Below are 23,764 nucleotides of genomic sequence, written 5' to 3'. Positions count from 1 at the left end.
AAAAAACTAGGGGTGATCTCAGGTGCTCCGGAAGGGTAAGCGGATCCTGCTCCACATGTGGCACCCGTCGTGTTGCTTATGTGATTACAAATCTGGTAAATAGTCTAATTCGGTAGGTCACATTCATGAAAGGGAAGGGGATTGTAGTTTCGACATAAGGAACATATCCGATATCATTTGTGAAACGGTTATTCCATAACGGTCAACCAACTCGTGATGGCGTCCGTAAAATTTACGAAGGGATGATTTCAACTTCACCATTTGGAACTCTTGGTTTAATAGCTTCCTTGTGAGCATCAACTCTCTATCAAGAAAATCATGATAGGAAATGCAAGCACGGGAATATCGTATCAATTGGGAGATATATACCCCGTATGCAGGTGCTGCTGGAATGTTGCTACTTAGAAATGGAAAGTTCACAATTGGAAAGCTGAAATCATCTCTTTTGTCGTAAAGTTTTGTTTTCAACCGATCCTCATTGTCAATTCCTAGATGTAAGTCAAGATATGAAGCCGACTTAACTGTATCTGTAGTATCCTTTATCTCCAATTCGATGGGATAGATGCGTTCCACATAGTCACCAAATTTTGAATTGTTTAGTGAAAGAACGTCATCTATATAGCGGAAAGTAAAGTTAAAGGATATTGCTAACTTCTTATCTTTCATCCTAAGAAGTTCCTGCATGAAGTCAGCCTCATAATAATAAATAAACAAGTCGGCAAGTAGAGGGGCACAATTTGTTCCCATTGGGATGCCGACAGTTCGTTGAAAAACACGTCCTCCGAACGTTACAAATATGTTGTCAATCAAGAAATCAAGCATCTTGATAATATCGGTTTCAGAGAATTTTTTGTAAGGGTTGGGTTTAAAAGCTCAAACACATGTTTAATTCCTTTCTATTTTCTGTGATGTTGACATCCCAAGTCAGTAGCTGCATTGAATCTAGTAAAAGTCGCTTGTTTTGTCATAATTGTTGGCTTTTTTTGCATTGATTTTTTGTAGAATTAACTATACCACTGTTTTTCTTTTTTAAATTATGCGTCATCCAGAAGATTTAAAAGTTTAATTCAGGCTCTTCGACCACTTGTTTTTGTTGTATAAATTATAAAATTAATCACTGCACTAAGATGATGATGGCCGTTCGTAACACTTGCCACACAGCATATCTTGTAAATATTAAGCGACGATATACGCTAGTGAATTAACACCTTTTACGCATGAACACTTGAATTTGCACAACAAACAAGACATGTATAATGTGTATTTCAAACAAAATTATAATCACACTCTTTCTCACCAACTTCCTCCCTTTTTTCTTTTTCTGCCAAAATTTAATGTATTTACTTTCATCAAAATCTCTCCAACAAAATCAAAACAAGAATGTGTCCATAGTACTCAGATGCCCCACTCGTAATATCATTTTCTATGTTCAGTGGACCGTGAAATTAGGGTAAAAGATCTCATTTGTTATATAATATCATAGGGAACATGTGTACTAAGTTTCAAGTTGATTGGACTTCAACATCATTAATAACTTCCTTGACCAAAAACTTTAACCTGAAACTTGCACTATTATTTTCTATTATAGGTTACATGTATACTCAGAGTCAATTTGATTAGACTTCAACTTCACCAAAAACTACCTTGACCAAAAACTTTAACCTGAAGCGGGACAGATGGACGGACGATCGAACATACGAACAGACGGACGAACGGACGAACGGACGCACAGACCAGAAATCATAATGCCCCTCTACTATCGTAGGTGGGGCATAAAAACTTTTGAAAGACAAGATGCTTAAATGCGGAGTAAAAGGTACAATGTAACCAAAAGGAAACCAAAAGAATATTTGAATTCTTTTAAGTTCTACCTTTTCTTATCGAATTAGAACCTAAGTTTTGAAGTCATTTCCCTAAGGAATAGGGAATGTTTATGTTAACATTTGGTTTCTGACTTAGGACAGGTACAAACAAATGCAGCGAGTTTTAATGTTTTAATATTTACCAACCTGCACCCTTACCTGAAACAATAATGTAACATCACAACATAAAAATACACACTTTAGAATATCAATTGAAATAGCTTAACTCAATCAGAAGACATTTGAGCACCTCTACTGGGCCGTATATTTGGGTTCCTGGTTGAACTCCCTTAAAACAGATAAACCTCACTAAGTCTTCCAACTATTCCAAATGATGTGTTAGGAACATATGGCAACATAATTTGAATTTTTCTCAATAGGGGTATCCACAAATATTATGTTGTTATCGAGCAAAATTGTAATAAGTTTTCCACTGAATATAATTCAATGGAAGGATCACTATAGTAAAAGTGGTTAATTTTCTGATTGAAAGACAGTCGAAAAGATATTTCAATATCAAACATCTGTCGATAAGCAACAATCAAAAATACCAGGCTTATGATTGTGATAGCCAGACGAGTGTCAAGTCTACTTAACTCTCTTCAAGGGGGTTATAAAGATAAGATAGGATAAATGTTAATTAAAGTCTGCTGTAATTATATACAAAACAAGGGCTTTCCAAAGCTTTTTATTGACAAGGAAAACATATACATCAACAAAAAAGGTCATTTAGACTTGGTGGACATAGTCCGTTTAGTATTTTAAAGATATCTTTAACTGTGGTTCTCAGCCATCTTATTTTATGCTGAGGTAGTTTGAATTCGAACCACGTTCCACTCTTAATTTTTATTCTAGGATAGATAATTTTCTTGCAGAAGGTCGTTGGTTCTTTGATGGAACTTTCGTTTTTTCTACCCATGATTCGCAACAGAGATACTATTAAAATGTACAGCAACACACATTTGAAAGATTTATGGTGTGAAAAATATTATTTGCTTAGTTTTGATAAATAAGTATTTTTGTATATTTTTTTTATGTATTCTAAACCAAATTATAGGGCCTATCACTTTTCTGTTCTGTAGTTTTGATAAGATTGTCATTTTTTTTTAAATCTGATAGGAGCAATGTATTATCATCAGTCAAATGATAAAACGTATTGTCCTTTTTCTAAAAAAAGGTTCATCGGAAGGTACTAAGATTTTGTTGATAAATATTCCGTATCAACTTCCTAAATAATACACGATGGTCTTGAAGTATAGATTCTGGGTACTGAGTTGTTTATCTTCTTAATAAAATGTTATAGTATTCTTTTATTTGTCTTTATGAATATTACTTTTACTGTTTAGTCGGTTTTTTGGTTATATCAATTTGACGATATTCTGAACTTATACATCCCGTCATTGTGTTTTTGTTCTATGATAATTCTTGTATTTTTGTCTTTAATTTTTGCTAATGTGATTTGTCTATATGCCTTCTTGTGTTTCTTTAATACCTATGACGTGGCTCTATTCTCTTACATCTCGTCATTGTGCTATTGTTCTATGATAATTTTTGTATTCTTGTCTTTCATTTTTGCTAATGTGGTTTGTCTATATGCCCTTTTTTATTTCTTTTATTCATATGACATGACGTAACTCTATTCTTATATATCCCGTCATTGTGTTATTGTGCAATAGTAAAATAATTAATTCTTGTCTTTCATTTTTGCTAATGTGCTTTTTCTATGTCTTTTTGAACTTCCTTGTTTCCATTTATATCGGGTAAGATTATAACACAATGATGACTGCTGAAGTAGTGTATAACATTTTATAACAGGATAAGCTTCTAACATTTTGGCAAAATATGCTTCGTTCTATGACTTTAAATAACCACAAAACTTGTTACATAACATATTGAAAGTATTTTAATGAACATTTGGAACTGACTATTAAAAAATACTGATCAGTTGATGCTTTCTGTAAGGGTGCTTTTTATAAGCCTCTGTAGTTAAAACTCGTAATCCATGCACGACTTGGATTTTGATAACTTCATTATGAAATACTCTAAGTTTAGTTTCAAGTTGGTTTATCTTTTTCCCAATTATCTTATAAAATCTAGACTCATTTTGTAAATGAAACCAACGATGCTAAAGTATACGATACTGTATAACGAAAACAATAAACAAGGAAAGAACGGACAGATAAAAACATATCTATTTTCTAAATACATTAAGAATAAGCAACAGTAGATTACCGATGGTCAAATCTAGAGATATATAATGGTAACAAGCAAAAACTGAGGGAATAACATTATTATAAACTTCAAAAGATGCGAAAGGCGATTGATGCTTGATCATTCATTCTATGAGTATCTGTACACAAGTTATTATCATTTTTAAAACAGTTTTAGTTCCTGCTCTCTCAGTTTCCAGGTCAACATTAAAAGTTGTTTTTATATAACTTGAATTTAGTATTTGAAGTGTCTTTCTTTCAACTTTACCTGCAACTGTTACATCAAAATAGTAATCGCCGCTTTATGTGCTGTTGACGTAATTTTTTTATAGTAAAATTGTTTTTTTTATTCGAGCGTCACTGATGAGTCTTTTGTAGACTAAAGGCGCGTCTGCAGCAAATACAAAATTTCAATTATGGTATCTATGATGAGTGAATTTACAACCAATTGGTCGATGCCACTGATGGTGGAGTTTTTATTCCTCGAGGGTATCAACATTCCCGTTATCAGGATTTTTGTTGTGACATGAATTATCATTGATATGGTCATAATTATAAATAAACTGTTCACAAAACTTTGAGATTTTTTTTTAAATACTAAGGCTTTTCTACCTCAGGAGTGGATAATCTTAACTGTATTTGGCAAAACTTTTAGGTATTTTTGGTCCTCAATGATCTTCGTACTTTATTTTGCCTTTTAAACTTCGAGCGTCACTGGTGAGTCTTCCGTAAACGAAACGATTTTCTGGCGCCAATACAAAATTTCAATCCTGATTTTATTTCCTAATATTTTATAATGCTAAATTGTGCATTAAAGAATCGAAAACAAATGTTATGAACTTAATATTTTCTGTGTATTGAATACCGAAGAGCTCGTTCTCTGAATTTCCGAAACTACTTGAATTTTTTAGTGAATTAAAAAAGTATCATTTTAATTTAAAGTAATGGATAGCATAGAGATCCGATTTCATTAACGAAATTATCGAAATAAATTAGCTACTGATGCATTGTTTAACCCTTTTTTGGATTATTCATTCTAGGTTTCTTTCAAAGCTAAATATTACGAAATAATTTTCATATTGCACAATATATTATCAAGTGAAACAAAGTAAATATGAGGGAATATAGCCATCATATATACATACCTATTCAAATGAATTGTGTTAGGACAATTATTTTATGCAATTCAAATTTATTAAAACTATTTAAGACAACTGCTTAAATGTACAATGCTAAAACTGTTATTTAATATAATAGTTTGTTCACTATTGGTTGTTTATATAATGTTTGAATATGATTTTAAACTGTTTTATAGACCTTCAAATAAAAAATGTAAAGTTATAGGGGTTTCTTTAAATAAGTGATAACTATTGAAACAATTATAGTCCACTATCGAAACATGATAAGTCAATATAATTGTTGTTATAAGATATTTAAGTTTTTTATTGCTTTTCCTGAATATCACCATTGTACATTATTGTTTTATGTTTAAATTCACTTAAAAAGATGAGATAAAGCTTTTGGGTTTTCACGAAAAACAGATTATAAATATGCACATTGTTTCGTAGTATAAGACTGTGAAGTTGAAAAGTTTGCTTAATCTAATTAATTTGGAATACATGTATTGTAATTTTGCAATCCCACTAGCACATATTTACGGATAGTCTTGGTACCGACTGTTGACACCGATTTAGGCGGGAAAAATGAAAGAATGGTTTCAAATATGAATTTAACGGCGCACTTGATTCATTTTGGTATTTTTGTGAACCCAAAACATCTACCGGTATGCAAAAAGCAGCAAAATTTGAATCCACTAGAGGCTGTGCACCTTGGAGGCCTGCTGTGGGTATGGGTACGATCCGATTAAAAATCCCGTTTTTCTAATACGAAAATAAAGATAAAGATAGATAAGTAAGCGTTGGAGAGTCAAGAAATGTATCCCATATTTCAAAGAGCTTTTGAGTGGCGCTGACAAATGCAGACGAAAACGGTGTACTTGGCCTGACCTCACTGTTGACGTATGTTGCTGTATGTTTTTGATGATCATCACATCTACGCTATACATACGCAAGTTATTGTTGAGAGGAATATATGTTATTTTGAAAGCGGTTTTTTTAGTTATAAAAAGGATGCACAGCAGTACATCATGATAAGACAGATTAAACCCTTTGCATAACTAAATATTCTGGAAATATGTTTGCCAATAGAATAACAGATTTATCTAAATGGACAACTCGTCAAAAAAGTTCTAGAGTTTATGTCATCTCACTATTAAATAATTACGACTATCATATGTTAGCTCATCTTGGCAGTTTTTCAATGAGCTGAATTACTGACGTAACTGTTTTTTGATAACACATGTGTTATCAGATCTTTTAGAACATTTATTTTTTTTCTAAATTCGTTGAATATCAGTTTAAAAACATAGAAACAGAAAAAAATGCTTTTCAGCTTGCTACTATACGCTGTAAAACATAAAGTTATAAATATGCATACAATTTTAACATGACCTGTGCAGACACGTTCTATATGTAAATCAAAAGAATCCTTTACCATACTGGATATATAGGTATGACATAAGAGAGGGACGAAAGATACCAAAGGGACAGTCAAACTCATAAATCAAAAATAAACTGAAAACGCCAAGGCTAAGATGTGTGATTTATCAGGGCGACTTGATGAATCTTAAAGCGGATTGATGACGCATAGTTGGTCAATATTGGTAACTTTCTTTGCCTCATTCTTTGAATATTGTTCTTCCTTCAGTATTTACCTTCGAATACCCAAAATTTTGGATTTCAGGATGACTGAAGAAAAATAAGATTTTAGAATGAACATTTGATACATCTGATTGATTTCGGTTTATTGCATTATTGCATTACCACGTGAACTGCATTGGTCAAAAACACTTTTGGTGGACTTCATTTGTATGATGTTATCATACAATGTAAGCCCGTAAAAATGGCTTTCGCTTTGCTATGATATAAATGGGATATTGATTACTATCAGTAATGAATATATTAAATTGAAAGGTGTTCAACTATATTGTTATCCTAACGAGACATGTGTTTTTGATATTCACTTTCTCTTTCAGTTTGTGTTAACATTAACTTTACTATCCAAATTAAAACATTAGATTACCTGTTGATGTCAGATGCGAACAATAATGTCAATTGTTTACAAATGTAGCCCAGTGAACGAATTCAACATCATTGAATTGTCTTGACAGACGAACTCTCTTCTCGAATGATTTGTTTTACTGACACTGTACTTATCAGTTAACATTATACCAGAAAACAAGGCAAGAAATATCATTAGTTAAATTAACAGTAAGCTTGGTAAATTGATTTACAATATATATCATGGAATAAAGATTCAGACATTTAAATATCCTGTTTAACAGAATTTTTCAATGGATAACCGACATGAAATTGACATAGAACAATTCCACACAGATCGTATATTTACCAAGGAAACAATGAAGCACAGGGTGCAGAACAATTGTAATCCCGTGGAATTGATCAATAATTTGTATTACTATAAAGCTGGAAGCCAATATAGTAATCTTTCAAATAGCAAAATAAACAATAGAACTAGGACACGATAGCAGTTTGCTGTTAGCAATGAATGTTTAAGAATTGGTAATACAATTTGTAAATTCTCAATTTAGATCAAATTAAATACCTTCTTAAACAATTGATTTTGCTATCTGTATTAATATGTTAATTGGCAATGCTATATGTATTTTAAAAGAAAATCAAGTTTATCGTGTGATTTATTTTTTAATATAAGTATAAATAGTAACAAATAAGGAATTGGAAATAAGTAATACATAATAAATAATAAACAAATAGCGAATAATGAATAAGGAAAAAGTATCGATTAAGGAATAAGTAACAACTTGACGACTTTGTAAAACAAATTGCGCAAAATAAAAACGAATTCCCAACTACTTGTACCTATTTGAAAACTGTTAATTCTGATCGAATACCTAACACACATATTTGTATTATAACGGGTTTGCATTACGACACATCCAAAGTTAAGTAATCTTTGACAAAAGAACATTAAAAGCGAAGGTGAACGTCCGATGGACCAATTTAGTATTTTTTTCGTAATGGACCGGTCCGAAAAGCCATATTAACTCTTAGATTTATATCGACATTAGTATTGTACACGTTGATTTATCTGCATTAGGGCTTTCTCATATCATTTTTAAAATTTGGACTTAAAGTTAATAATACACAGGCATGAGGTAATTACACATCAATAACTAATCTGAACTGTAGGAGAGGTAACAATAAATTAACTACTAGGTTAACATTCGAATCATCATTTTGTATCATGCTGTTTATTTCCAAGTAATATACCTTGTCCAGATGTCTGGTATTCAGAGTGAAAATTAACAGAATTTATCAATCTATTATTAGTATTATAAACTTTGACAGTAGACATTTCCTGGGTAGCGTTTAGTGAGAAATTACTCTCATTCTTCTCTTTAATGGTTTTATTAATATTCCCAGTTTTCTTTATCTCAGAAATCTGAAGCCTTTATAAGAATGAAAATTACTTGCATATGCATGAAAATCAATTACAATCAGATGATAATATTTAATACATCAAATTTATTTGAAATGGATAAACCATGGCTTTTTTTCTAAGCTTTTTTCAAGAAGTACAAAATTTTAGTTTGTGGTCATATCTTTTACACCTTGAGCATTTGATTTTCATACAAAATTTACTGATGAATGTTAAATCCTTAATTACATACAAGAAGATGTGGTGCGAGTGCCAATGAGACAATTCTCCATCCAAGTCACAATTTGTAAAAGTAAACCATTATAGGTCAAAGTACGGTCTTCAACACGGAGCGTCGGCTAACACCGAGAAGCAAGGTATAAAGGGTCCCGAAATGACGACTAGTGTAAAACCATTCAAACAGGAAAACGAGAAACGAGACCATAACAGTTCTCAACAGTTTGCATAGCCTTCAAGATAATTAATTAATCTGGTTTGTTACTCATATCTATTTTTTGTATGTGTCGTGATGTTACTCTAGAGTTGAAGTAAATGCTGTCATGAACGTAGAAACGTTTGTTTTGTTTCAAGATATCAATCATATACATTTCATACTATTTTAATAAAAATAATTTCAAGATGCTGCTAATTCTTTCGAGAACTATATGTGTGTTGTATACATCTACATCATTTCTGAGAGGAAGTCAAGAAACAAAAAATGTTAACGTCCAGGTTACTACAAGCACTAGCTGCTAGGATCTAAATTTCATTTTCTTCATCAAAATCTGCCAACGATTTTTTATCAAGAATAACAATCGTATAAACTCTTAGGTCCACATTCTTAGGTTCTTTTGACATCCTATGAATTTTTTTCTCTACGCATGTTCTGTTGTCGAGCGTTAATATATTGGATGGACCATTTGATTATAACTTCCATATTCCTGACTTGTTACAGAAAAAAGTGAAATATCAAAGATACCGAACTATAATCCAAAGCGGAAAATTCCTAATCAAATGGCAATCGTGTAAAGCTCTTTAAAAGGGGTGACCAATAATGTATTGCGTTATTTTCAGTTTTTAAAATTTTCAGATTTTCTGATAAATGATGTAAATTATTCAGCCAAAGCTAGGGCATTCAGTCAATTTTCAAAATTATCTACTGCGGGAAATTTAGTACTATTCAGTCAGTTCGCCTGCAGTTGATTAAATTTTTCTCATTCTATATTCAGACTGCTTAGTTATATTTATCAAAAAATTAGAAACAACACGTTTAATCATTTCAATGCGTCCGACGAGCTTTTCTGGATTTACCATCATCAGGAACGCTCAAAGCCAAACATGTGAAATCCGAGGATGTATTAGTACCGAAACCCTTGAAGAGCTATATGACAAAAATACCTAGAATTGATAGCTAAATTCACCTAAAGTCAACTTTGTCTGAGGGAGTTGAAACCTTTGTTTCTTTATAATTTCAAAATTCATAAACGGACAATTTTAGAAAAGTCTGTTAAATCATGTCAGTACCGAAGTACAGGCTACCCTGTACACTTTAACAATAATCGGAAAAGTATATAGGAAAGGCATTGAACAGTACTAAGTTGACTGCAAATAACCGGTACGAACAGTATTGAAATTACCGCAGTGGATAAGTCTTAAAATTGCCCGAAAGACTGAGCATGGCTTAAAATTTATTGTTCGGACTTTGAAGATGATGTTTAGATCAACATTATCATTCAAGACTAAAATTCATTTACTCGTGGTATATTGATATTGGTTTTAATTTTTAACATATTTAATGCGACTCATTTTTTGTAGGATCTACGTGCCTTTCTTAAATGATGATATTTAAACTTAGTTTAGTTATCTTATGTTTTTCTTCCATAGTTGTGATTCTTACTCATGTTATTTGACTATTTAGAATAGTCAGTGAAAATATAAAAGTATTATATGCTGATCCAACTACATTCAATGGTCATTTACGAGTCGATGGTTTTTACTGCATATTTCATCGGCAATGCACGGCTCTGGATTATCGTATCAACTGGGAGAAAAATATTTCATATGCTGTAAATTTTTTTTCAATTTTATTAATGAGAAAGTTTTGTTAAGGATCAAATATAATAATATAAAGCCAGTCAGTACGCTCGACACGCATATACCTTGAACAACATGATGGCGTGTCCGAAATAAAAAGTCTGAGAAGTCAAACAAACACTCAGGACGTTGGTCTATGAGCACTAAAGCTAAAAGGACCAAAATAGTTCAAGGTTAACTCTCTTTTATTAAAAAAATATCAGTAATGGAACCCAAGCAGGAAATATGTCCGCAATCCAATATGATACACTTGCAAAGTTATTATTATGAACAAAACATGTTAGATTTAATGAGCTCTTTTGTAATAATCCATCGGTGGTATTCATCATTTTGATTCAATGATTTCCCCAGAAGCTATTGCTCTGCTTATATACAAATACTCTGTAACAATAATCGCTCGGGTCATTACTTTCACATTTAACAGTCTATAGATGATAAAAATAAAATTGTACCTTTTCTGAGGTTATAAATTATGGGAAAAATTAAAAACTATATTTTTTTAGTCTTTGATAATAGTTTTTCCTTTCGTATGTGAGACCCCCAGATGTGTAAATCGTCCACATCATTGAACATACCCCCCCCCCTTGCCCCCCATTGACTCACAAGGATGAGTTTCTGTGGATTTGATTATTCTTTACGATACCATTAGTACAGCTTTAGTTATTAAAAGATTAGGGTTATAAAAAATCTTGTGAAGGTTAATCGAGAAAAACGCTTCGTAGCGATCAAAGGTTTACGAGGGGCTAGAATTGGCTCTAATATTTTGATGGTTGTTTTTTAGACCAAAGAACTAAACATTTTTAAGCACCTTCCTTTAAAATTTATGAAGCTTTGTTCTCTTAAATAAACATTGTTTGTACTTCATCGTCAATTTTGGTATAAAATTTGCATAATTTAATTTTGTTTTGTCATAATTAACCTTGCCGCCATTCACAATCTTAATCTTTTTTATATTGATGAATTCTATATATAAAAAAAGTTGTCACGAATTATATTATTCTTATTTACAATATTGTAGAGTTACAAAAATTGAAGATGAACGTATATCCAGGTTACCGATACAAGCTATACTCTTGGTCACGAACGTATTACTTTGTTTTTGGTTTCAATGGTTCACCATGAATTCTTAGTCTCGTATCTTTGGTATTCATTTAAAATTGAGAATGGAAATGGGGAATGTGTCAAAGAGACAACAGCCCGACCATTTGTATTGATTTTTAAAAATGACAGCACTCATTTTTATTATGAGCTGCAGATTAGCTATCCTAAGTGGTAATTACTGATAACAAACAAAAGTTATTAAGATTACAACACAGGCGGTATGTAGTATAGTGTCCTCAGTATCTCTGAAAGTGAAATTAAAATTTTCTTAATGACATTCCTTATGTTATTTGAACTTTACATATATTAATTTACTTCAATTTTTGTTAAACTTGCTTTTTTGAGCTGCTTATTATTGATTTGTATGTTACTGCCCAGGTTGTTCATCACCGAGAAAATTGGTGGTTTAAAGGAGTTGGACGATTTTGAAATACTTGTTGAAATATAATTTTAAAAATGTTTTCATCGATCTTACTGTATTCCTTTCCATCTTATTTAATGTTGTTCTTTAATTGTGAGTTCAATCTCAACGAAATAATTTAATCCATTTAATATGCATTTGGTCTAATGGAGAATTATAATGCAAAAGTATGAAATAAAAATCTTGTTTGTTTAAATTCAAGTAAGGTAATGGGATAAAGAGTGCGTGGATTGTATCATTTTCGTTTATTTTCTATTGCATATCATCTAATAGTGTGTGTTTGATTGATTCCTTGATTTCATGAATGATTGTGTTTTTTTGCAATGAATGTGTTTGCTAAATTTGATAGATGTTTTTGTACTTCTTTGTTAAATATATTTTGTTTGTTTATTGTTCTAATTGAGATTGTGACACGGTGATGACTGCTATACCTCTATTTTGACAATTTTACCTAATATGTCCGTTTTGTTCATGCATCGTTGTAAATTTAATGGAATTTGATGCGACTGTCATACAACTGAAAGGTTTAACGCTATAAAACCAGGTTAAATCCACCATTTTCGTCATTTGAAAATGCCTGTACCAAGTCTGGAATGTGTCAGTTGTTGACCATTCGTTTGATGTGTTTTATAAATTGATTTTGTCATTTGATTAGGGACTTTCCGTTTTAAATTTTCCTCGGAATTCAGTAGTTTTGTGATTTTACTTTTCAAATCGTTATGATGTCTCATATCAGGTCAATTCTATATGCCAAATTCTAACACTATTGATAGAAAAATAAAGGCAACAGTAGTATACCGCTGTTCAAAACTCATAAATCCATGGACAAAAAACAAAATCGGGGTAACAACCTAAAACCGAGGAAAACGCATTAAATATAAGAGGAAAACGACACAACACTAAAATGTAACACACACAGAAATAGACCAAGCATCAGACAAAATCCCACGAGAATAACAAATATAACATCAAAACCAAATACATGAATTTTAGGATAGACAAGTACCGTGACACGTCTTATCGCAATATGAAATTACACTCAAAAATAAGAGAAAACAAACGACGCAACGTTAAAATGTAACACACCCAGAAACGTGTGAAGACTATCATTTTGAGATTTTGATATACTAAATGATGAATGTATACTTGTGATGATCTTCTCAGTCCATATGACTTAGGTAGTGGTCCGAAAATTCGCTTTGTCAAATTGGTAATATCACACCTGTATTTGGTAGATGTTGCCTGGTAATTTCGACGGTGTGCCGCAGAATTTTGTATCCTCTTCCAAATAAAAACTTTCCTCCTTTATTTCTAATCGTTGTACATAAATAGTTTATATCCCGAGAGATGCAAGGTCATTCAATGTGTAAGGGCATTTGAAAGACGACCATATAAAGTTGTTTAGAACATATCGAATACCAGTACCCAGTAAAGAAAGACACTGAAAATACTTGACAACATAATGAAGCGAAACAGAGTTATCAATATGGCATTGCAGGTTTAGCATTTCATATATTTTGTTCAGAAATGAGCTAAAATCAGGAGATATATGATTACCAATTGGACAATTGTCCCTAAAGATCAAGAGGCAAACACATGAACAAAGACAGATCACCGTTCAGCTTCAACGATTAGTAAAACCCATACCGTATAGTAAAATATAAAAATCCCTGGCACGACAAAATGTTAAAAATTGAAAAAGAGTTTTCAACAATAAACGAAAAACAATGATTACAGAAAGTGATCAGCAACAACAACTTGTTTTTTACCAAACACTACTTAATCGTTTGATTGCTGTCTCATTGCCGTATTATCTCCGTTTTTTATTTATCAATAAGACATTACAATATAAGTTTACTGACATTTTTATTTAAAACTAATTACTTTTATTTCGGCACTTTTTGATTTGATGCTATAGCGCCCTAAGTATAACAAACGATGTTCTGTACAATCAAAAAAAAAAATCAACAAAAAAATAAGCACAAGATATAACAAGTTCAAAACCTATACACTTGTGGCGAAAACTTGTTTAAGACAAAATAAACAAAGAAAGACAAAAAAAACATTGCTCTTTAGAAAACGTACGGATAATCTTGACGAAGGATGCATTTTTTTTTAACTTACTGACACATATCTATAACGTTACGGTGAAATATTTTCTAAAATGATTGTAAAAAGAAATTGTGTAGAATTTGTTTATTAGGACCAGTTTTAGAGGTCAAAAGGTGCCATATTTACTTCGCGTTTTATCATCAATCAAATCAGCAAAGAAACATTAAGTCAATAAACAAATATTACCAGAGATACTTTTACATCATTAATTGGACGAAAATGGAAAGTAGAATATTAAAAAAGGTATTAATCGGAGATTACATTGTCCGATATTTGAATTTCAGGATGGCTGAATGTTGAATCTTTGTATCAGACTGAATACAAACTCGAGTATCATATCAGAATATTTACAAAAGATTGGAAACACGCATTTACTACAAACGCTACACAAGATAATTTTCATTATCAGTTTGTTGTACTAGTATATAAAATGCTTAATCAAACTGCTCTGTAATATTCACGTTGCATAATTATATACATATATAATTTCAATAAACTGAGCAGACAAAAAAGAAGAGGACAATCTTGTGAATTTCAAAATTGAAATATTTTATCCAGAGTTGACATAGCAAGCCAGTTAAGTCAATTTGTTTTTCGTTGCTGGTGTTTGACTCTTTTACAACCATATGGCTATGATGAACTTGATCTTTTTGACATGCTCCTTCTTGTTGTTCTGGTATTACTCATACAAACTGGATCAAGACTACATTGTCTTTTGATTAAACCAAGTCCTACTCTATCTAAAGGTCGTTTCACAAGTCCCATGCCAACTCTATCGAAAGGACGTTTTACGAGGCCCATGCCGACTTTATCAAATGGCCTCTTGACCAGACCCATTCCTACTTTATCAAAAGGCTTCTTTACTAGTCCCATTCCAACTTTATCAAAAGGTCGTTTCACTAATCCCATTCCAACTTTATCAAACGGTCTCTTTACCAATCCCATTCCAACTCTGTCGAACGGTCGCTTAACTAATCCCATTCCAACTCTGTCAAATGGTCGTTTTACTAATCCCGTTCCAACTCTGTCGAATGGTCGTTTCACTAATCCCATTCCTACTCTGTCAAATGGTCGTTTCACTAATCCCATTCCAACTCTGTCAAATGGTCGTTTCACTAATCCCATTCCAATTCTGTCGAATGGTCGTTTCACTAATCCCATACCAACTCTATCAAATGGTCGTTTCACTAATCCCATTCCTACTCTGTCGAATGGTCGTTTCACTAATCCCATTCCAACTCTGTCAAATGGTCGTTTCACTAATCCCATTCCTACTCTGTCGAACGGTCGCTTCACTAATCCCATACCAACTCTGTCAAATGGTCGTTTCACTAATCCCATTCCGACTCTGTCAAATGGTCGTTTTACTAATCCCATTCCAACTTTATCGAACGGTCGCTTCACTAGTCCCATTCCAACCTTGTCGAAAGGTTTTTTAACTAATCCCATTCCAACTTTGTCGAATGGTCGCTTTACCAAACCCATTCCAACTTTATCAAAAGGTCGTTTTCGTATCAAACCCATTCCTATTCTATCAAGTGGTCTTTTTCGTATTAACCCTGATCCAATTTTATCAAGGCGTTTTTCATCATTGTCTGGTATATATTCTAAAAAGTTTGGATAGACTTCACCGACGGTATCGCCGTCGTTATATCGTTTAATTAGTCCACTACCAATACGATCAATGTATCGTTTCTCATCTTCAATTTGGTCTTCTTCTGTAGTTTCATCTTCTTGACTTTGGGCATTAAGTAAACTGAAAAATTGAATTAAGATAGAATATTAATGTATATCTTTCCGATTTTGTATTTCGTAGTAAAATTTCGCGGAATTATATAATTTTCCTTTTAGTCAATGACACTTTGTAGTAGAAAGTAAGGACACCGCCTTGATATTTCTGATTTTGACTTATTGCGTCATCATCTATCTTTGGGCTGGATGATGGTTAGGGGAGGCAGACGACGTACTGGATATGTGACATAAGTTATACACATCATATGGTTGACTCCAAATACAATTCATAAGGCAATGACTATTTTCTTTTTAGATACAAGAAACCCTAAGAACTTGTCTGACTCTGTGCTCGTAGAATTGTACATTGCAAACATTTTACAGTGGCAACACATATCACTGATTTGATCGCAAATTGTATTTGTATAAGCAAGGACGAATTCTACAAGAGCAAAGAAACTGAACTGATAATGAAATGTTTTTCTAAATTTGTACAACTGAAATTTATAAAATAGAATCTATTATACCTCTTAAAGCCTGATTTTTTTCAACCCGACATTTCTGATCTTATATCTTGAAGTAATGCAATCAGTGCAAAATTGATTGCTGTTTTTTCATAGCTTTGTCTTTGATGTTTTATCCAGCAAAAGGATGACTAAAAATTAGCCGACCTTTTTTATAGGAATAAAAGAAAAGTTGGTGAAGTTAAATCCCACAGCAACCTAATATTGATAAAACCTAGTGTACAAAAGGTAAAACCACAAAGTATACGTCAGCATTCAATGATGGAAAGCTCTGAATTACACCAATTCAAGACAGATAGTGAATGAATTCAACAGAGATGCTCAAGTTAATTGAACATGAATGAATTAAGAAGCAAAATCAACTACTAAAGATAGCATCGAATTGGAACAAGCACTCTCCATGTTATACAAATTTTACGTGTATTCAACTTCCCCTTAGATCACGAACATATCGAACTGTAAAAAGTAACCATAGTCAAGGAACATGCTTATTACTCAATAAAAACCATGTTACATATGAAGGATAGCAAGTGCAATATCTTAAGAAAGTTCAATATAATAGCGTGTGAAAGAATATATGCAGATACTGAACACAATATCAAAGTATCCAATTAAATATTAATTATGCCTTCTATCACTTAAATATCGATCATTGTACTTCTTAACAGATTGCATGCGGGAAAGGTTGTAAACAATGCAGGAATCACGAAGTTGAACCTATAACAATTTTTTTTAACAAAATAGAATGTCAAAAATGAAAAAAATAGGAAATCAAAGGAGTAGGTCCGGTAAGGGCCGATTTTGGCCTCAAATTTCAAGTTCATCTAACGACAGATTTTGGACACTTTTTAAACACTTAAGTTTCTATTTCAAATTGATTCAATTAGTTTTTGTGAAAGATTTTAACTGATTTAGTCATTAAAAACGCTCCGATTCAAGCTTAAATATGAAAATTCTATCAAATATGCAAAAAACGTCACTTTTCAAAAATGAAAGTGGTCGCCTCCGTGTTCATCCTCAACCTTTATATACGTTATGTATTATCATCAAATACAACTTACATTTCAATATTATGAATAAACACGAATGCGGCCACTTTCATTTAAGACGGAAACCGTCTAAAATTTAACTCAAATGCTAAAATTGTGAAGATTTCAGTAATTTAGCATGACTTCAAGATGCTAGTACCCGATATATGTGCATTGTATTGGCAAAAACAGCCAATAGTTATGTTGCAGAAGCATTCTACTTTCCAGTATATAGCTTAAATAAAATTGAGAATGGAAATGGGGAATATGCCGAAGAGACAACAACCCAACCATAGAGCAGACAACAGCAAAAGGTCACCAACAGGTCTTCAATGTAACGAGAAATTCCCGCACCCGGAGGCGTCCTTCAGCTGATTAAATATTCATAATTTTGTAAAACTGCTATATATTTGGGCCAAAAAGGGGTCTTACTGAACCTACTTCTTTTAGTATCATTTCAAACTATAAATAAGCAAATCGTAGTGATATTAATTAGTAAAGTAAGAACATACAAATTTTGTGTACCCTTTTCCATCAGTCTCTAACAAATTATATTCAAAGAAATTTTACATTGCATTAGACACCAAATAGTCTTGCAAGTTTTATTGGCAGCATTGTTAATGAATAACAGGCATTTATTGAACTAAATACATAAGTACATTACTGATGGTCAACTACACTTAAGGTGTCTATCGCTAATTACATATAATCGGATGACCACTTCCGAACTCTGTAATTGGTAAATACAATATTAAGTGATTAATTTGTTAATGGTCTGAAGAACATAAAAACGTAGAATGTTACTACACTTTGAGGATTATTTATGAATGTTGTGTAAGGTGAAGAAAAACTGTGATTTTGTTTGACCTTACTTTGTTTGCTGTTTGAAAGACAGAAGATGCAAAGGAAATAGCCACAAAGTTAGGACCAGACCAAAGTCAAATTATGCTTCTTAGTATTAAAAGTGTTCCTAAGAAGCGGTGTTTATAACATTTGAAACTTATTGCGTAAATCTTATTTTTGTCCCACTCTATGTTCAGTTATACATAGCAGTTTTCTTTTTCAAATTAATTACCCACTGATATTTTCCTCAGTGTAAGATCCTTATTAATCGATTATCGATTCTAACCCTTTCCAAAGTACAGCACCTCTTGTTAAGTAATTCTTTTAACACTTCTGATGAAGATTAAAGGGATAGAATTGTGTTCATGTAACTAGATTAAATCTGTTACAGGTTAATGTACCTGTTCCAGACATGAACATCGTCAGTTGATGTCTTAATAAAAGTAAATATTCTAATGATTTTCCCATTTCCTTAAAGGAACTATATGTTTTATATAACAGCAGCTCATTCACAGTTGTAGTTTTTTTTTTAATATACTGCTATTCTAAGTTCGATCGATTCAGAGTTTGGACGCAGATCAAACATACATTTCTCTAGTGTTTAATTCAGTTGGTTAATGTTCCTTTTGTAAGTCGTTCTTAACCTGGGTTACTGTATCGATTCATTGATATATACCCCACATCTCATTTATGACAAACGCGATGATTTTAATTTTCCTATAGTCAACTTTCCTTTTCTGTGTAGCAACATCCCAGCGGCACCAGCATATGGAGTATATGTGTCTCAATTGATACGTTACTCTAGCGCTAGCTCAAAGTACGTTGATTTTGTTGAACGAGGAATACTGCTTTCTCAAAAGTTGCTAAGACAGGGCTATGAATCAATTAAGTTAAGGTCATCACTCAAGAAATTTTACGGTCGCCATCATGAGCTGATTGGCAATTATGACAAAAGTGTGTCAGAAATCATATCTGATATTCTTCCTCAGTCATAATTACCTTCCATCATTACCGAACTGAACAAGGAAATAACACGACGGGTGCCGTATACGATGCAAGAAATGCTTACCCTTTCGGAGCACCTGATTTCACTCCCGGTTTTTAGTGGAGTTCGTGTTGTTTCTTAATTATTATTTATAACTATTGATGTAAATGTCCTTCGGTTTTGTGAGTCTTTGTTTACTCCTTGGTTTTGATTGTTATTGTCTCATCATTCGTATTCGTGTTTTAGATAGATGCATAAGATTTCAATGTATTTTAAAGGCGAACATATTCAATTCTTCATTAAAAGTTTTATGTTACTAATGTTTCTTCGAATAACAAGTAATGATGGTTCTTATCTAAATACATTTAACAACTTCTATTTAGAACAGAAAAAGGAAGATAAATATTGTTAACGCAAACCAACATATTTGAAAATCTTTCCGAAAGGACAACTTTACATTTGCTTCTGGTTAAGAAAGAAAATTACAAGCAGACAGAAGATTAATTTTATATACCACTTGTACAGTCAGACAGTCTATTGACATCGAACACAAATCTAGTCTAGTCTTTTCAAAACATTATGTTTATTTGTGTGGTCTAAAGCATATGCGTATAATGTTATTTCATTTGAATTGACGATGAAAGGCTTTTGTACCTAAATAGAATGAAAAGAAAAGAAGATATCGAAAACAAGTAATAACGTGCATTTGTTTTTCAATATCTAGTAGTTTGTCAACCAATTATCACTTTTTCAGAATAACGTCAACACAACTATAGTATCATTGATAAACACACAAAAGCTGATGAATGATAAATAGTCACGATTAATTATTTGCGCAAGGTACTTCGGATTAACAATGTATAATGTAGGATACATGTAAGTGTGCCCATGCTAAAAGTTCATAATATTGTCATAAAAAATATAATATTGATATATTCATGTAGATAGACGTTCAAGTTTCAATCTATAGAAAATGCTATAGAAAATGCTGATCAATATTAACACTTTTTTAAAGATTTTCAACAATCCGAAACTCTCTGTAAGGATTTTCCATATCTTTCACAGATATAGGACAAAATTCGGGAAATCATATAAAATTAATTTTATAAGAAATATAAAAAAAAACGCATATCAGTAGTTAAAAATAAATAATGTCAAGATCCAAGTTAAGATATGAAAGTGAATGGAATAGAAAAAACAAATCGGATCGTCGTAAATCGGAATTCTACTGAAACTATGTACTATAAAGTTAACCGAACAATGCATATTAGAATAGATCTTTTTCATCTTAATTAAAATCCACTTAAATTTGACTGAAGTATTCTTCTCCTAACAAATACATCTTCATTCTGAAGATTTTAATTTCAAGAAGATGTCAACATTTGTCTAATTAGTTATTTCCATTACGAGAGTTTGCTTTCACTAACAAATGGAATTGACACTTTATTAACAGAAACGTGTAACCTCAGCACTAAAGCACTAAATAATATTTCTCTTGAACCTGATTGTTTCATAAATGACTTACAAATTCATAGTTACTTCGAAAATTATATTTTCAGGAAACTGCACTAGAAAAAATACACGTAATCAATTTCTGTAAATCTCAAGTTATTTCAACATTTGGCGAATAAACAAGACGAGATTGATAAAGCCATTTCATAAAACTCATCAAATTTCATTGAAAATTTATTTTTTTACACTTTCTAATTACTTTTACAGATTTTAAAATGGAAAAAATGAAAGTGTAGATCAGTTGCCCTTAGATTTTCTTGCCCTTTTCTAATTTTACAATATGGCGTCAAATGCATGATGACGTTTCATAGAAATTATACATTTAGCAGAACTTAAGAATTGAAGGATTTCCTTCCTATCGTATAAAAATTCGTTTCAGACACTGCATCTTATGCGTTACAATATTTCTCCACTGTAGACTTCAATTTAAGTTTGGCTTTCTTGAAATTTTTAACAAAACTTTGCTCTACAAATTCCAGTGATTTACCGTCGATCCATTGATATAAATTGTGATAGGTTTCAACTAAAATTTTGATTCAGTGCCTCTTGAACGCGTTGTTTCTTATTCTGAATCTCTTATTTCACTAACAGTCAGGCGATTAGTTTAAAATTTACAACTTTAAGTATCTCATATCTCAAGAGCTTTTGAGAATTCAATTGCATTAGAAATAAAAACTACAATTATATATAAATCGCATGTATCTGGATTTACCTTTATTGAGAACACTCCTAACATTCCAAAGCCAAGAACTGAAACAGTTCAAGATCTAAATGACCAAAAAGGATAAAATAAACTTTTTGCTCTTATGATTTAATATTGATACATATTTAATTCATGTTTTTAAATATGTTTAGTTTGTTTTTTTTCTATTTTGAAAGTAAAAGTAAAAGTTTAAAGTAAACTGCAAATATTCAAACTAGACAAATACAGAGAGGGCAATTGAAAGTATATGTCGAGCTAAATAAATGGAAACAGTTATTTACCGATGTTCTGATCACAAAATCCATTTTGAAAACAGAAACGACATGTTCAAAAGTATGTCGAAAGTCACCAAAAAGACAAAGAAAGACAAAACAAAAACAAGTGATCAAACAAATATAGAAATAAAAGATTAAGCGACCCACCCCCCGGAAAAAATAAGTAAAAAAAATAGTATTTTAAACTAGAGTTACGGAGAACTTAACGTAAACCAAATAGGTGATCAATGGCACTGCAGAAACTAAAAATTAATTCTTAATGACTATATGGCGTTAAGAATTGTTGCTTTATCTATTCAAGATAAAATTTTAAATTCTATATTTGCATCCTATTTATATGGAACACATCCATCCCTAGTATTTAAACTATGAAATTTAGTTATATCATTAGGCCATTTGAAATCATACATCAATAAATAAAGTTTGGCCAATTTGTGAATCAACTGCAGTTAATAAAGTGTAATAAAAAAAAATGTCTTAGAGCTCATCAACACTAAAAATGTTTTCTACTCGAAAACACAATTTTCTTCGTGCTTGATTTTAGATAAATTTTCTATAGAATAGAATTATAAAGTAATGTATGCACTGTACATTGATACAACGTCTATCCTCTAACTGCAAGATGTAAAACATTGTGTTATTATCAGATGTCTTCAAGGTAAACATATGTTTATACTGTTGATTTAATTAAGTCATTGAAATCTAATTAAACTTCCACTCTACGGCATTCTAAAATAAACATAGATTAACCAACACCCGTCCTCTTTCTATATTGTACCATCACCGAATGAAACTCATCAAGGAAGTGTATTAACAAATGATTGCTACTAGTGGAACAGGAGCTATTTATCCAAACTCCGAAAAGTCCAGATCAAAGGATGTATAAATACGATGAGCTATATTACTAAAAGGCATCTAATAGAAAGTGATGATTAAACTATACATTTTGTTATTTGACGATTGGAAAAAGACTATGAAGTAGAATCTGAAATAAAACAGAAAAACCTGATTCATTCTCCTGTTTTTATCCGGACTCGTTTGTTTTGATTCGAGTGCCGCTGATGAGTCTTGTAAATTGCGAGTTAGTCATACTACATTGGGAGCCTGGTATCTTTCGTGAGTTTTACAACCATCGGATCCATGCCACAGCTGCTGGTCCTCGGATCAGTGGTTATACCATTAATACGTTCATTTATTTTTAAATATGCTGTTCATAAAATATAAACATAATTAAAAGTGCTATGGTTTATCATGGTTTTCTGTTTCTTATTTCTTCCGTTTTAAACGGTATTTTCCTTATTCTTCAGTTAATACGAAACTTGATAATTCCTTTACTGACGGAGAAATGGACTTAAAATTTGAACAACATCATCTAAGGTTCTTCTAAGTCGTTAGTTTCTAAATTCATTTCAATGTTCAGCTTTTTATGTTGTTGTTTTGTATCTGTAAAACAACATTGTTCATGATACAAAATGCAATATCATTTTACAATATTAGACGATTGAGTTACTTTATATTATACAAATTCTCTAGTGTCCAATATTAAGGGATTATGCATCTAGTATCATCGTTTCAGCAACCGATCAAATGCATCAGTTAAAGTGTTATGTCTTTCCAATGCACTTAATGTACACGCAATCATTGCATATAAAAAATGAAAAAAAAGCATTACTATTCAAGACCCGAACAACAATTATTGCTTCTTGTTGACGTAATTTATGACACTGCGAAGCACTCCGTATCTTTTAAAAATGGTTAAACTTGTACTTATAAGATTTGCTAATAGTATCTTCGTTCGACTTACGGACGTTTGATAGGATACGCAGTTTGCTGTAATCAATTTAT

At 31.8% G+C, this 23,764-nt stretch overlaps 1 protein-coding gene across 1 annotated transcript in view; it reads right to left on the bottom strand.

Moving 5' to 3' along the window:
• Window positions 1-14,059: 14,059 nt before the first annotated feature.
• Window positions 14,060-23,764, bottom strand: part of LOC139516832 (uncharacterized) — a 32,890-nt gene continuing 23,185 nt past the window's right edge. Inside the window, exon 2 of the mRNA XM_071307161.1 lies at window positions 14,060-16,074. Within this exon, the coding sequence (XP_071163262.1) occupies window positions 14,949-16,074 (1,126 nt within the window). The 3' untranslated portion in view covers window positions 14,060-14,948. The remainder of the gene's footprint in view (window positions 16,075-23,764) is intronic.

This window comes from Mytilus edulis, chromosome 3 (assembly GCF_963676685.1).
Source record: "Mytilus edulis chromosome 3, xbMytEdul2.2, whole genome shotgun sequence".
NCBI lineage: Eukaryota > Metazoa > Mollusca > Bivalvia > Mytilida > Mytilidae > Mytilus > Mytilus edulis.
Note: the sequence above shows the minus strand (reverse complement) of the source record. Positions and strands in the feature narration are given on the sequence as shown.